This window comes from Dicentrarchus labrax, unplaced genomic scaffold, assembly GCF_905237075.1.
Source record: "Dicentrarchus labrax unplaced genomic scaffold, dlabrax2021, whole genome shotgun sequence".
Lineage (NCBI taxonomy): Eukaryota > Metazoa > Chordata > Actinopteri > Moronidae > Dicentrarchus > Dicentrarchus labrax.
This window is the reverse complement of record NW_026136714.1, coordinates 25,241,039-25,256,714: the sequence shown is the minus strand read 5'-3', so window position 1 is coordinate 25,256,714 and position 15,676 is coordinate 25,241,039. Positions and strand designations below refer to the sequence as shown.

The following is a 15,676-nucleotide window of genomic DNA, read 5'->3' as shown; positions in this document are numbered from 1 at the left end:
CCTGTCACGGCCTCCAAGACAGATTTTGGCTTACTGACTGGCATTACGTTTTCTCTACATACAGAGAGTAACCTGGCTATATGGTCACACTCTTTAAAGTCTTCTCTGAGTTAAACTGTTCATTTGCTGTGACGAAGCACTCCTGTTGCCATGAAAAAGTCAGTTGACAGACCGCTCCCGTTCTTGCTGAGCACCAGTAGCTTAAGAAAATGATAATTGTTTTATTAAACACTGGATGCCTTGGATTGGACAATTTGGAATCAGTTCTCAACTAAAACCTGTGTGTATGTGACATGTTAGTTTTGATTGGAAGTTCCAGTGAAAAGTAAATGGTAACTCTGTTGTAACAGGTTGGTTAGTTTCACATTAAACTTTGTTCTATAACTCAATGCACTGCCAACAGCTAAAAATCCAAATTTCAAAATGTTGCTGCGCGAACCTGAAGAAGCTGCAGTGCACAACACGTTGCTCACTCCTAGTAGATCACAGTAGGGCCATTCCAGTGTGCAGTGGTTCATTTGGATTCTAAACTTTGTTCTGTTGTGCCACTTCTAATTATGACTAATAATTATTCATGAAAATTTGTCACAAAAAGTGTTTTAGAAGTGGCTTAGAAGTAGAGAATGAACATTAGTTTCTGATGAGCAGTTAGCACCTTGCATGGCAGCCTGTGCCAACATCATATGAATGTGTGTGAATGGCTGAATGCTCTTTGAGTGGTCGGAAGACTAGAAAAACACTATATACAAGCAATCCATTTACCATTCCATTTACTAAGGTGAGGATAGCTGGTTCACACATAAATATGGTCATAAATAAGAACCTCATCAAAAAGTCTCTGGAAAACGTCCATCTCGGCAAAAAGATTCTGCTGAAGTCAACACCAAAACAGTTTCTGTTGCAAGCAAGCACTTGCCAAGGGCAATTCCTGTCTCAAGCGAATGAAGCATAAAATCACACATAGGCCCTCATGTGTTCCAAATAACTGTATTTGTTAATATGAAGTTAATTACACTGGCTCACTGAAGGTGTAAAGTTATGACTACGTTGTGACTACCTCTATTGCTGGACAGTAGAGGTGAACAGGGAAGGGTGACCGCTGAGGGATCAGACCTCTGACCTGCTGTTTACCAGGCCCATGTTAACCACACAAACAAGAAGAATTTAAGTACAGGTCTTGAAGGTGGCTTGTAATCCAGCTGCCGGCTGTAAGATTGCTCACTAAAGTAATGAGGTGCTAAAGCTCCTGAGACCTTCATATTGAAGCTCACTATGTTTTAACTGTGCCAGCTGCATCATATCAAATTAAATGTGGTTTCATGGAAGAAGAATTGGTGTAATGTAATGCTGCCTTGAAGGAGAAAATACACTCTTTGAATGAGACCATTTTGCTGTATGTTTCATCTGGGGAATTATGAAAAGAGGATATTCCACCTAATCCTGAATGCAGTATAATTAAAGCAGGTTTTACAGCAATGTAAAGTGTAAGTGTTGAGCGTACATTCACGCATATGAATGACACCAGAAGGCACCTCAAATTAAAGCAGAATACAAAATGGAAGTAATCTATTGCTGTTATTCTCAGAATGTGCTTTTTTTAAGCCTTTCCCCCCACTGAGGTCTTAAGGTTGTTTCCGTTTTTTTTTTTTTTTTGTTCTGGAGATGTTGTCTTCCAATACCTGTCCATTTTAATATCACACCAATGCACTCTTCATTTACATTATAATGAATGTGGAGAGAAAAACATATCTGTGTGTGATGGTGACAGAGAGATTTTAGATTTATATTGTTATATATTGGCGTCATAAGAGCCTGCTTATTAAAACCTCCATTGTTGTATGTGTTGAAGTTGAAGTTTGTACTTAAAATCTAGTTTTTTGTTTTTTAAGCTCTATACATATGGTTATATGCCTGCAAGTTCTGGCTAAGCTTAATTTTCCAAACATCAGTTAGTACACTATACACCCTTAAATTGATATGGGTTGATTATTTCGATGATACTCATACTCTAAATAATATATCTGTACCGGATACTCATTTCAGTAAGTACTCGCTCAGCCTTAAAAATGATCCATTGGTGCCCTCAAAGACATGTTTGCTTTGTGGAAACATTGTGTAGCGCTTTGTAAAGGAGTTTCTAGAAGAGAGAGTGCTGTCAATAGGTGACGTGAGTGAGACAAGGGATTCATAATAGACATTTTATTAACAAGTTAAAGCAGTGACAAGGAACTGTCATTTTTTGTTGACTTTGGTGGCCCAGTTTTTGTTTCTCATTTCATTGTTTTCAAAAGGCAATCTGACCCAGTATCAGGCATTGAGAGTAACTAAATAGCCAGTCTTCTCTCTGATGGTCTTGTTTGTTTATGTAGGTCATATTGTGGCATCAGTATTAAATTGAAACTCCTTGTAGAAGGTTTAGGTTTAGCAATGCTAGCATTTCTTGTATGTTTGCTGACCCGGATATTGACATATTATCATCTCATAAAGCTGATATGGCATTTAAGCTAACAGTTGCATATTTACAGCAGATATATGAGCAACATTAACATTCATTAACAGTCATGTTCACTCTCTTATAGCTCTGTTTTTGGTCTCCACCTACTCTTGAGGGAAATATCTGGTTCTTTAACTGCTAAATGCTCCACTACATTGGCCAGCTATAGTTGTCAACTTTTTCTGTCTGCTGTTTGGTACTTAGAAAAGTTGCCGCGGGGAACACGGTTGATAAAAACAGTGGGAATCAAAACACACAGTGAATTTGTGGGATGTTAAAGAAAATGCTTGAGCAGAAAGACACTAAAAAGCTCCGTAGGGTTGAGGGAAATTATGGTTTGGTGAATTCTCTGTGGGTTCACATCACTGGGCAGCTGCTTTCACATCAGTCACTTGACCTATTGGTAATATAAAATATTGATTGAAGCAGCTTTAAGCTTCCAAGCACAGAGTTATCACGAACAAATCTGGAGGTACAAACTCGCAAGTATAAACCCAGACTTACCAGTAGACATATATAGCAGGTTTACACGCAAGCTTTTATGCTACTGTAACCCACGTGTAGTTAACACAATACTCAAATACATTTAGAACCAGTGTATAGATTTAGTTCTGTCAAAAGTCATATGGTAAGGTGTAAAGTTGTCACAGTCCTACCACACTGAGGTATACTCAAATGATGAGGAATGAAGGCTGGGATGGTCTCCTCCTCTGGACAAAGGTGGTTCCAACTCCTTGGAATAAGGAGGGGATCTGGTTCAGTACTGGCTCGCCATCTCCTTCGTCAAGGAGAATCCAAAATCCAAATCTAAGGGTATCTCCAGAGAATCTCAAAAACCTAGTCTGTATGAAAATAAGGCTATTACTACATTGAGTCAAAGAAATCCCAGTTCACTATGACCATGGTAAATCAAATCACATCAAAATTCTCAAAATACTACTGCAACACAATAGTAATTAAATTAATGAAATAGTTTTAACTGTACAACATTTCTCATATGGAGTATTTTATCATCTTTACACCATTCACTACTACACACTAACTTCTAGCTTTTTTAACCATGAATTATGATTATTTAATGTTTTAACCATCAAGTTAACATAGGACCTTTTAAATGATAACATAAACACTCTCTTTTATGAAATAAACACATTGTCTCTTTAAATTATGACCTGAATACAACACATCAGGTATTTTACACACCTCATATTTTCTTATAAAGGTTATTGCTTAAATGCACATATCCAGTAGTCCTAGACATTACCTATTATTATTAGAACTAGCAGTGCATAACTTAGCAGCCACGCTTCCAATGTAAACAGTTAAGTACAAAGGTAATCTTATACACCAAAGAATCATATGCCTGTAGAGGCGCACTTGCTCGGAAAGCTTGCCCTCGAACTCGTCCATCTTCCTGTCTCTGCTTTGGCGCGCTCAGCTGGAAAAAAAGAGTGGTGCACGACCTGGCACGACCTGGTCTAAATCCTGGTGCGCCAGCGAGATCTACGTCATTTTGACGTCACATTGTCGCGCTACAGGTTGAGAACGGCGAGTATGTAACACCCTTAACACAACACATCTATCAATTATTTAAGATTCCTTATACATACAAAATCAGAATCCACTCAGAAAATGGGGAAAGGGGAAAACTACGTTAGGCTCAGGGTTTGGAGGTTGAAGGGGCATCCATTCACACCTGTCAGCTATAATTAAGAGAGGGGTAAGGCTGATGGAAACACTGTAGAAAGCGGTATAACCTGACAGCTTCGTCAGGAGGAGCAGCATCATGCTCCTCAGTGCATCACCGTCTTATCACTGAGCTGAGACACATAGCACCTGCTTTTTGTTTCCTTTGATGGTTTGACAGTCTGTGAGATTTTCATTTAGCAGAGATGAAGATTAAAAGAGGATTGCGGCGTTTTCATCACATTTTTATTAACTTAATTTCTCTGGGTTACCTACATCTGCATTTAAAGCAGGGAGATATGCAGAATACTGTCAGTAAAATTGGATTGAAAGCCATATTTATTACACTTTTTATATGCCCCTGTGCTCGATGATACTAGAGCCTTATGAAGGATTTGTATGCTTTGGTTGGAACCCCGACATTTTTGTAACAACTGCCTGAATGTTGGTGTTGAGAGGTGTGGGTGAGAAAGTAGTCGATAAAAGGGGATCAGTTCAGTAAATCAAATCATTTTGTTTGTATAGGTGTATGTCAGATTGCATACCGTGCTGCATTGGTGCGTTCTGCCGCATTAAACCCTCTGGTGAAAGAAGCGTGACAGTTTGTTGTGTTGCCCTCGTGGGACACACACAGCGGGATGTTCCTTTTACAGAGCAGCCTGTGATTACTCTGCTTAGTTCACCTGAAGACAACATGCAATTCCCACTTCACTGACAGAGGAAAGTGCATTGATTATGCACAGTAAAAATAAAGCAACAAAAACAATGCTAACTGTCAATCTGTCGTGTTTCCACCCCCGGTTACACTGTCACCATGTATCCCCACTGGGGCACTCTGCAGGTTTCCTCTCCATTTATTTCCGTCTGTGCTATTAAACCACAGGCGCTCTGGTGATACTGTTTATACTGTCTATGAGATAGACAGCCATTGGCTTGTCCTGACACACTCCTCAGTGGGTTGAGCGATTGAGTTCTGCTGGCTGAGCAGAGATGAGGACAGCGATTGTGCCATGATGAACTGACAAGATGAGGTCATCTGTTGGTCCGGGCTGCTGGGCCGACACATGAAAGGTTTCCACTCACCTATTCAGTCACACAGCAACTAGGATGAGGTGGCAACCTTTTTGCACCGGGTGTCAGAAGAGAAGAAGAGGGTTTTGTTGAACATGTGGAACAACAGCCTCATAAAGCAGATAGGAACAAGAATTTTAAGTAAAGCTAACTCTTAATTCTGTAAGTTAAAAAATCCTTAGGGCGTTCTGGAGCTCAGGTAGAGCGATCAGGGCGTGTCGTTCCCCCCTCTCTCCCTCCTTTCCTCTCTATATTCAGCTGTTTCTATCAATTAGTTTAGTCATTTTAAATGACACTGACTTGAGTTTGTATTTATTTATTTTTTTGTACTGTGAAAACAAAAAATGTAATCAAGAATGTTTTTAACTTACAAAATTGAGTTTGGCATTACAGTGTATAGCAGGCAAAACCTGCTGCTGACCTCTACATTTCTACTTTGTTGATTATGCAGTAATATTGCTGATATTGTAATTATTATTCTGATTTTTCAATCCATTTTAACAGCTCCAGGTATTTTTCTTCTGAGAATTATTGATCACTGCACTGAATAACACCACCAAAACTAATCACCTCTAAGAGTCACTTAAGTTTTTTACTCAATTATAGTCTTGAAACTAGCAGGGGAACGTCTTTTTCTCCTTAGGGGTTATTTAATTTTATGTTCCACGAGAAATGGAACAATAGAGTTTGCTGATTTATGCAGCCACTCATATACTGCAGAATGGCTCTGTGCTTTCTAAAGGTCAGCAGAAAATGTTCTGCAAGTGTCCTGTGAGTGTTACCTGTGGGTCACACCAGAGAAGGACTGACCTGGTGTACAGACACTTGTGGCTGAAATGCATCGCAAGCTGAATGTTCCTGTTCAGTCCTATTTTTTTAATCTGTGTTACATTGCAGTGATTTGCAAAGTCAGTCATAACTTACTTAGGACTTGAGACTTGAGACTTGCTTGTGACTTGCAAAAGAATGACTTGGTCCCACCTCTGGTACAATGTTATTATCAAAATGAAATGATGGTCAAAACCATGAAAAACAGACCCAAGTTTAAATGAAATGTGACCACAACCAGGATCAGCAGTTTTTCGGGGGAAAAGTGCCGATCTATGACATATTATTTGTGAATAAGACTGATAAGATTTTTCTAGAAAATTTCTATGTAAATAATTTTCTTATTGCAGATTTAACTCTGATGAAGGGACTTTCAGTATCTCACTGATAAACCTTTCCTTTCTCTCTCTGTCTTTCTCCAACAGTCTGAAGAATCAGATATGTGTCCAGTGAGCGTGGGACGAAGATAAAAACCAACTATTGGATTGATGTCAGACAAGCTGTGGTCAGCTTGCCCTGCTTTTTCTGCCTCTGCCCTGCTTCTGCTCTCCTCCACATCATTTCGATTTCTCTCTCTCTCTTTCTCTCTCTCTCTCTCTCTCTTTCTGTCTTTCACTCTGTCTGTTTTTGGCCACCATGACAAGGAGGAAAATAAAGAGGTTTTTTTTTGTAACAGTCTGCACTGCATCAACTCTCTCACCTGTTTTTATACAGTACAGTTTAAACAGTTTTTCCGCATTGCTGGCCACTCTTAAATCATTGACCTTTGACATTCCACTGCAGCTGTGTGCTGTGTTTTTTATCCACTGACAGTCTTTGGGCATTAAAGTGGATCTGATACGCGGCAGCCTTTATAAAATGCATGGACTAAAATTGTTTTTTTTTTCCACAGGATGCTAAGTACTGTAAGTGGAATTTTGACTTGAGAATATGAGGGTTGTTTTGAACTCCTGTTTTGCTTTTACTTGAATTAAACAGAGCATATTTATTTGAAATCAAAAGAAAAACACATACATTATTTAGCACTGTGGGCTCTAACTATGATTAAATCATTCTCTTTGCCCTAAGATTCTGTATGGTACACACAGTGCAACTCAAATCTAATGTTTTTATTGCATACATGTTTGCAGTGGAGCTAAATCCCCTTGCGGCTTAAGGGGTTGATGGCAATAATGAAACTGGTTGGACTGGTTGTTATCTTGTATGGGCTGTCCTAAACAGTAAAAACTTCTGTCTGTGGCTCTGGCAGTGCTTTAAGGAGACCAGCAGAGTTAAAAAGATGTATCTGCATCTACACTGGAACAGAAGATCATTTTTAAAGCTCTTAAAGGAGAAGTCCTATTTATTTTAACTTATTTTCATAGTGTGATTCTTAATAATGACATTGCATTCACCCGTTACTGCTGAGATCTGGGAACGCTACAACATTGCTAAAACAAGCAGTCAGAAAATGACAAATGCCCAAATTAGAAAATTAAGGCAAACAGTGGATTATTAGCCTCACGCCGTACCCATCCATTTATGTGGGTCCAGGCTACAGTGGCAGCAGGCTAAGCAAGGTGCCCAAATCCTTCTGTTCAGTGACTGAAGTAAAATCGCAGGCTGTTAATTGAAGTTTACATTAGATGCAGTCAATGAACCATTTACCATGGGTCCCCCAAACCTCTGCAAGATCAGCCTGTTCTCATTCCCAGGGTTTCAAATACAGACGGTTTGTCTCGCCCTTCTGCGTCTCCATCCATACAAACAAGGTACCTTTTAGCATCTGTTTGAAACGCAGCGGGTCATCTAACTAAGCAATGTGTGTCAGGTGTGGTGTGAAGAGTGATAAAGCCAGTGTAAGGAGGTAGCCCCCAGGAGGCCAGGATTTGGGTCCTGTGTAAAACCAAAAGTCATTTAAAGGTTTATGTTTCATAAGATTACATATGTGACTCAAGTCATGTGACTTATTGCTGTGGTAATGGCAACGTACGTTGCATAATGTACTTATTTGAACCCAAATCCCAATTTAACCCAATGATGTTAAACCTTAACCAAACCAAGTGGCTTTGTTACCTAAACCTAACAAAACTATACGAGACAACGTTAAAAAGGCAAATCATGCAAATGTTACCTTAAATGTAACTCTGTGCTTCTGTATGAGACGCTGAGGGGAATAACAAAAGGGCGTCGGTATTTGACAACCTTGGATGCGAACTTGTGTGCAAGCTGATTGGCTGACCCAACTCCTGTCGGGATAGGAGTCCAAAACAGGGAAGAAATAAGCGTGAATGTTATATAAGTTCAAACACAAACGAAAGCACATGAACGCCTCCTAACAACCCCTGTTCACCCACATACAGCCCAGAGAAGTTTCACTTAAGGGTGAGTCCAGCCCTCATTTGGAGGAAACACATTTTGGCCATGTGAATCTCATTCTTTCTGTCATTAACCCAAGTTCATGACCATAGGTGAGGTTTGGAATGTAGATCAGCTGTTAAATTGGGAGCTTTGCCTTCGGGCTCAGCTCCCTCTTCACCACGGCAGTCTGGTACAGTGTCTGTATTTCTGCTGACGGAACACCAGTCGGTCTACTTGTCGGATGGTTGTACACTGTCTGAACACACACACCTTTCCAACCATCACAATAATCATGTGATGGCTTGGAACAGCTGTCGTCAGACGTGGTCGGACGAGGATTAGTAGAAGTACTTTGCATCATAAGACCACCCTACCGGACAGTGATCCCACCCCACCTCTGCCTTGAGATTCTGCTCTGACCCAAACGGTCCATTTTAAACATCCATCACAGTGTACAGACCGACTTCCTCCTTCCACTCTGACCTACAGTAATACCTACTGTAGTTGTGGGTGTACACAGTTTATCTGTGCAGTGAGTGCAGTGAGGACATTCTGGGCATGCTTACCTTCAGTTTTACCTCCAAGTAAAGTGGTTTAGATAATCTGGCTAAACTGCTGACCGTTTATTGCCCCAATTTGTTGTAGCAATTGCACCGTGCTCCTATATCTCAGCAGTTACTTTGGTGAGAGCATTGTTATCATAACCAACAGAAATAATGCCCAGTGCTACAAAAATGAGACTCCATTTGAGATAAACCAAAACAACAAAAGAATAGTTTGATTTCTCCTGCTTTTAACAGATATAAGAAGACATGATCTCTTCTACAAATTAAAAATGGGATTTTTCTTTTGCTGTATAATGCAACATATACAGTCGACTGTATGTGGTCAGTGTTATAGGCTTAGAAATATTTTCTCTAGTTAAGATGCTTTCATTTCAGTATGGTCTTCATCTCAGGGAGGTGTAACTGGTTGCTTTAGTGAAATTTAACACTGCTGTTGAGAGTCAAACATTCACATGTACTGAATCCATTCCACTGTAGAGCCTTGTAGAATGTGTTGGTAGATAAGGTACAATGGACTGAACTGTAATGGTTTGACAAAAAGAATATTGATATTGTGGAGTGTTTTAAAGGGTAATTCAGCTTTATATATATATATGTATATATATATACATATATATATATCTTATTGAAGCTAATGTAGCATTCTTCTTTCTTACATGTCATGTAAAGAAATTAAAGATGTTGACTTTAAAGCCAGTGCTGTATAAATGAGAACTTTGAGGAAAATTATAAATGAATAATATATCACTGTTGTGGATCAGATTAATTTGTAATTGCTAATCTGTTTACAGTTGATTTCTCCTACTGTCATTCCCAGTGCTGTGGCAACTGCAGAACTGTGTTTGTTTAAAATGTAGCTTTGACTCGCCTTGTTGAAGCCTTTTATTTTGCCGAGACCTCTAAGTTTATTGACAGCTGAAATCACTTGAACACAGAGCTGGAGATTTGTACTGTAGAGAAAGAGGGAAAAAAATCATCACATAACATCTTGGACTGAAAACAAACTGTTGCTGGCTGATGTCAGAGCCGCCAGCTGATGCGAGAGGCTCCACCGCCGGCCACATTAACAATGATTTATAGAAATGTGTTTTTTAATATTGCAAATAAGAAGTGCACGTATGATTTGTTATTGCAAGTCGAGAAAAAAAAAAAAAACTCCAGTGAATTGCTTTGCTCAGCCTGAGTGATGACATTTCTGTCCAAACATTGCTTTGGATGAGTCGTTCCTCCTTCATCACAGGTCCACCTGTCATACACCCTCTAGTCCCCTTGTGCTCTAGGTCATGTGCTCTATTGTGTCTGAGAAAAGAATAAAAGACACTTGCAACTACACAAGCTCCACTTTGTACTGTGTTGCTTTTATTATGTTGCTTTTTATCTTGTTGTTTACAATAATTATAGTAATGTCTGTACAGCATAGTAAGTTATTATAATCACTGTAATTAACACGTAACACACTTAAAGATGGAAAAAGCAGAAGGTAATTTAGAATCACTACACAGACACACACACACACATACACACATACCACCACCACCGCCAAGGCAGCTCAGTTCTCCAATTGGTTTAAAATTAATCATTTGTTTTTAAATGTTTAATTTAGTAATTAAGTCGTTTATTAGTTATTTATCTTCTCACATATGTCATTACATTGCAAACAAAGAACTCCTGTCCCAAGCCCCACAGATTTAATCTGCCACAGTAAAGGTTCTCTCCTAGAACAGTTTTTTTGTCGTCATTCATCCAGAAGAACTAATTTTACACTTATTTTATACACATTTTACTAAAGTAAAAAAAAGCTAAATCTATCTCTAGATCATCATATAATGAACAATAAAACATTAAAAAAAAAATTCTTCCAGAATCACATAGCAAACTAAGCCTTTTCTCCTCTGGGATTCCATCGAACGTGCCTGTTTTAAAGCAAATGGTAGTGTAGGCTACAGTGACTTTCGGTGAACTCCTGCTTCACATAAGGCTCTACAGTCTGTAGTCTGTATATGGATCCAGGTCTCAACAAGCAATCATTCTTTATATGAATGCAATCTTGAATCACAGTCATTTTATATTATAAAAAGTAATATTAATAGTAGTAGTATTAATTAAATGACTGAAAAAAATCAATGTTCATTTCATTGATGCAATCTAACAGTCCTGTTCACTGATTGAATTTTCACCATGGACCAAATACAGCCTAAAAAAAACTTTAAAAGACCAGTATGGATTTAGTGACATCTAGCAGACAAACTATGGTGGGTGCACATCTAGAGCCAGTGTTTGATTTGTCCGTTCTGGGTTACTGTAGAAACATTTCAACATGGCACTGTTATGACCCACTCCTTCTGGTCATACAAAAGGCTCATTCTAAGGAAATGAAAACACAGCAATTGTTATTTTAGGTGATTGTATACTAATGACCACATACCTATGAATATTATAATCAATTTGAACCAATAGATTCTCCTAAATGTTACACACTGGACCTTTATAATGGAACAGCTTCACAGAAACAACTTAGAACAATGGTCTCATTGTATATACAGTATTACATACACCCAATCCCAGTTCTTACAGTGCCATCTGGCTGCAGGTGAATCATTTGTGTTAAGAGCTATGCCAGTTTATGTCATATAGGCAACATTAGGTAGGTATATCAAAAATCAATCATCAAAAATAATAAATACTTCCCTGTCTAAACTCTGTCCATCTTATGCTTCCTGCCCATCCTCACCAGAAAAACAGCCATAAGGTCGATTGCAAGCAGCTTATTGCAGAGCGATGCCCTTTGCCCCCTCTCATGTGACACTGTAGCATCCAAACTTGGTATTGTTGCTATTGTGTGAGGACTCTTTTTGAAGTTCAGGAAATGATTAACAATGATTGGTGCTTCTGAACAATGTGCACCAATATTGCTTTAAATTGTGCTATCACATGAGCCAATCTTAGCTAGCTAGCTAGCTGGCTGGCTAACATACAGGCTCCAGGGTCGGGGTTATTCTTTTCAGGTTAGAGCAACAGCCCAATAAAATGTCTGCGCACATCCCTGTCTTCTCTTAAACCTAACCAAGTAGTTTTTGTGCCTGAACCTAACCAAACTGCAACCATTTCACAACATCATCCATGTGTATTATGTCACTATGTCACTTGACTTACTTAACGTAGGCTACTTATATCTGCCAGGTCTCTCACTGGTGCTCTCTACCAGTCATATATGTTGTTTTGGGAGTCATTAACAATTCTGTCATTTAGTTTTGAGGATGTCATCTGGCCAAAACAATCAGGCCTGTTCAAAACTCTATGCTGCAACACCCAACCCAAGCCCAAAAGCCCGAACCACGGAAGCAGTTTAAGGCTTGTGCCCAAACCTGAACCTGAGTTTCCACTTAAAATAAATAAATAAATAATTTAAATAGTTTATTACAAGCTAAAGTAAACTACATTGTACATAATATATTGCAAATTATTATTATTAATTCATTCATTACAGTTGCATGCATTATTGATAAAAATATATAGTTTAAATAAGATCTAATTCTGTCTTATGGCAGTCTCAAACCTGGCGGATTTTGTCGGGTCCAAACGGGTTCAGGCAGAGAATCAAAGCTCTATTGCAGCATGACTGTCACTAAACTGAATCTTGATAACCTTGCAGTGTGAAAGCACTTTATTAGTCTTTATCTTTCTCTAATGAAAAAGCTACATAGTTGTTTTTCACAGCAGACATTTCAATGGTGAAACTGATAACATTTAACGATTGCAGTGCAGCAATTAAGAGGTGTAATTAGTTACACCTTTGTTTGACAAACCAAAATGTCTGCTGTGAGGATCCATTCAGCTTTAGTTTGATTCCAGAGTTTTCTCACAGATGCTAGAAAAAATGGCAACCCTTTGAAAATAAATAAACCATAACACGCCAAGCACAGATGTATGATTTATTAGTTGGCATAGGATTGTCTGATAGTGATTAGCATACTGTATAACTGACCAGTGGTTGATCATAGTCTCTCACTATGTATCCTTTCCCATTCACTCCTGTGGAGCTCCTTACATTACATTTTTCAGTAAAATGTTCCAGCAGGGTTGGGCTCTGTGTGTCCCGACCAATGAAGATAGATTATTCTAATTAAGCTATGCAGACAACAGCGTCCCATCAGGAAGCAAGACTCATTAATTCCCTCTTTTAAAATCTGAATAATAGAATGTAAATGGGAAAGGGTGCCAAATTGGTTTCTGCATGAGGAGGCGTGTAGGGAAAGAAGCCAGAGTGTTACAGCGGTATCTGTACTGACCTCTAAGGGGTCATTAAAATTCTCTTAACACACTGAGGGCTCAGACTGCATTCATCAGTCTGTCAATGACACCTTTTTAAGCAGAGCCATCAATCAAATCGTGAACAGATCTTAAGACTACAACTGTTAGTCTCAGACAGTATATTTTTGCTGATTCATTTCAGGAAACTTTTTCCTTTTTAGCTTTTTGGAATAAAAAGCCCTTTAAGCTGGGATAGTTATGGACCAAGCTTTGTTGTTTAGACACCCTTTAATCCCATTTCACGTTGTAGCTTCCTGACTGCTGAAATTATACCTTATGTGTAGGTATCTCTTTGATCCAGAGAAGTGTGGTTTCCAGAGATGGAATCAGATCATCTCTAATGTTCTACCTGAGCGTGATAAGAGCGACGAAGAGGAGTTGGGGCCCGCAGGCTGGAAAACATCTAAGCCAGAGAAATCTGTGGGGGTTGGTACAGTTCTGTCCCTGCCTCTGAAAGAAGAGGAGGAGGGTTATTTCGAGGACTGGGGCTAAGGTGGGTATGGGATCTTTATTCTTTTATCCCATCTCTTATACCCTCACATGTGTTAGCACTCACAGCCGGTTTGAGCCATGAGAGAGAGCGAACATAAGAAAAGAGGTGAGAAAAATTGCCCAGAACCCAACAGATCCAGTGCGAGTCCCTTATGTATTATTACTATGCATAAAAAATATGCATTATTGCTTTTTTCCAGGAGTGAGAGAATTAGAGAGTGATTTAAGGAGCTTAGCTTTGCCCTGTGCGCCACGTAGCAGAGTTTACAATCCAAGGGGAAACTTGCTTTATATTCCATGCAGATACCATTTTCAGTGTGCACACTACATATATCTTATATCATTATTATCTAGGTTATCTTAAGGGTTTGGTATGGATTTAAAATGCCTGAATAAAAAAAGAATCAAACAAAGAATAAAGTGAAGCACAGTACATGTTACATTTATTTCCATTTTGTATGTATGCATTTACTGTGTCATAAATAAATTAACATGTTAATAGAAAAAACAAACTTCTATCTAATTTTAATATGAACATATATCACCCATGTATAACTGTGTACCCCTAACACATGACTTGCCTTGCACCTTCTAGAATTTATTTAAATTTTCCTCAGACATTCTCTCATACTTGAAATACAGATACCATCTCTTTGGATCAACCTACTTCAGTCACTACAGCCAATATCTACCTCACCTTTATTTAAAAAACATCTCAAAAGGTCTTTAATTGGCAAAGATTCATAACGCTTCATGGATCTCAATGTAATTTATTTCTCAAGATAAAATATGTATTTCTACATTTCTATTAATATTGTATTTCAATTGCTTGAATGTTGTATTACAACCTTTGTTTGTATCTGTTTTTCTCCCTTTAAAGTAGGATTATATTTGTAAAGTGGGGGTATCTTCTCAGGCCATTATTGGCTTCAAACCTTAAACTGCATTCACGTGCAGTCTCTTTCCATGATACTGTATGATAAATAATACTTAATCCTGTATTTACATGAGTTTGTTGAGTTAAGCCTTGTCTGTTTACACTGAATTCATCTCTAAAGCACGGGGCTACCATTATCAGGGGACTTCTTTCCTGCAGTCTTGTAAAACAAAATGTAAAAATTCAATACAAATGACCTTCCATATTTCACCAAACACAGAGGTCATGTGATAATATTAGTCCCGTGTGAAATGGCAGCACTGTGATTTGGGTACATATTTTTTATTTTTGCAAAGTGTCAAACTGGTCAATGTGGAGCAGCAGTGAAAGAAGTGCTGCACCTAAAACGCACCCCTGACAAATAAGAGGCATAAAACACAGCTGGAATATACAAACCATGACGGGAGCACTCTACAAATAATAGACAGTGAATTAACAGTGTTATGAGTCAGTGTTTAATGTGGTGTGTAGGCCTATCTGATCCACCAACCAGCACTTCTTTTTGTGAGTCTGCCTCACATTCCTGTGGTCTTCTCCCAGTTACAACGAAGGCTGTAGATGTTTATGGATTATATTGATGCTGAATTGACAAGGAGACTGTTGACATATGATGTCCTTTATCTTGTGTTTCTATATTTATGTACTTTTACAGACACCTAAGAATTTGTCATATTTCTTAAAGGTAGTGGGTTAATATCTTCCCTGGAAATACAGAACACAATACAAAACCTTATATGTAATAGTGCAATATAGCTTTATCGTCAAAGAGCAGCTTTGTTGGTCATAATTGAAATAAAAAAATACATGACATCCATATATTCTTATCACATTACGCCACATTGTGAATTGAATATAGTAATTGTTATGAACACTTCTATGTTAATCTGACAGAGATAGTAAAATACAGGGGTACTTTATAAGAAAACTACCCTAACCCTAACCCTAACCCTG

At 38.5% G+C, this 15,676-nt stretch overlaps 2 protein-coding genes across 2 annotated transcripts in view; both read left to right on the top strand.

Annotated features, from left to right (window-relative positions):
- The window catches only part of zmat4a (zinc finger, matrin-type 4a), a 146,192-nt gene extending 135,872 nt beyond the window's left edge, over positions 1-10,320 (top strand). Inside the window, exon 7 of the mRNA XM_051422099.1 lies at positions 6,505-10,320. Coding sequence (XP_051278059.1) covers positions 6,505-6,532 — 28 coding nt within the window. The 3' untranslated portion in view covers positions 6,533-10,320. The remainder of the gene's footprint in view (positions 1-6,504) is intronic.
- ogfod2 (2-oxoglutarate and iron-dependent oxygenase domain containing 2) overlaps positions 1-15,676 on the top strand; it is a 239,773-nt gene that overhangs the window by 42,265 nt on the left and 181,832 nt on the right. The window lies entirely within an intron of this gene.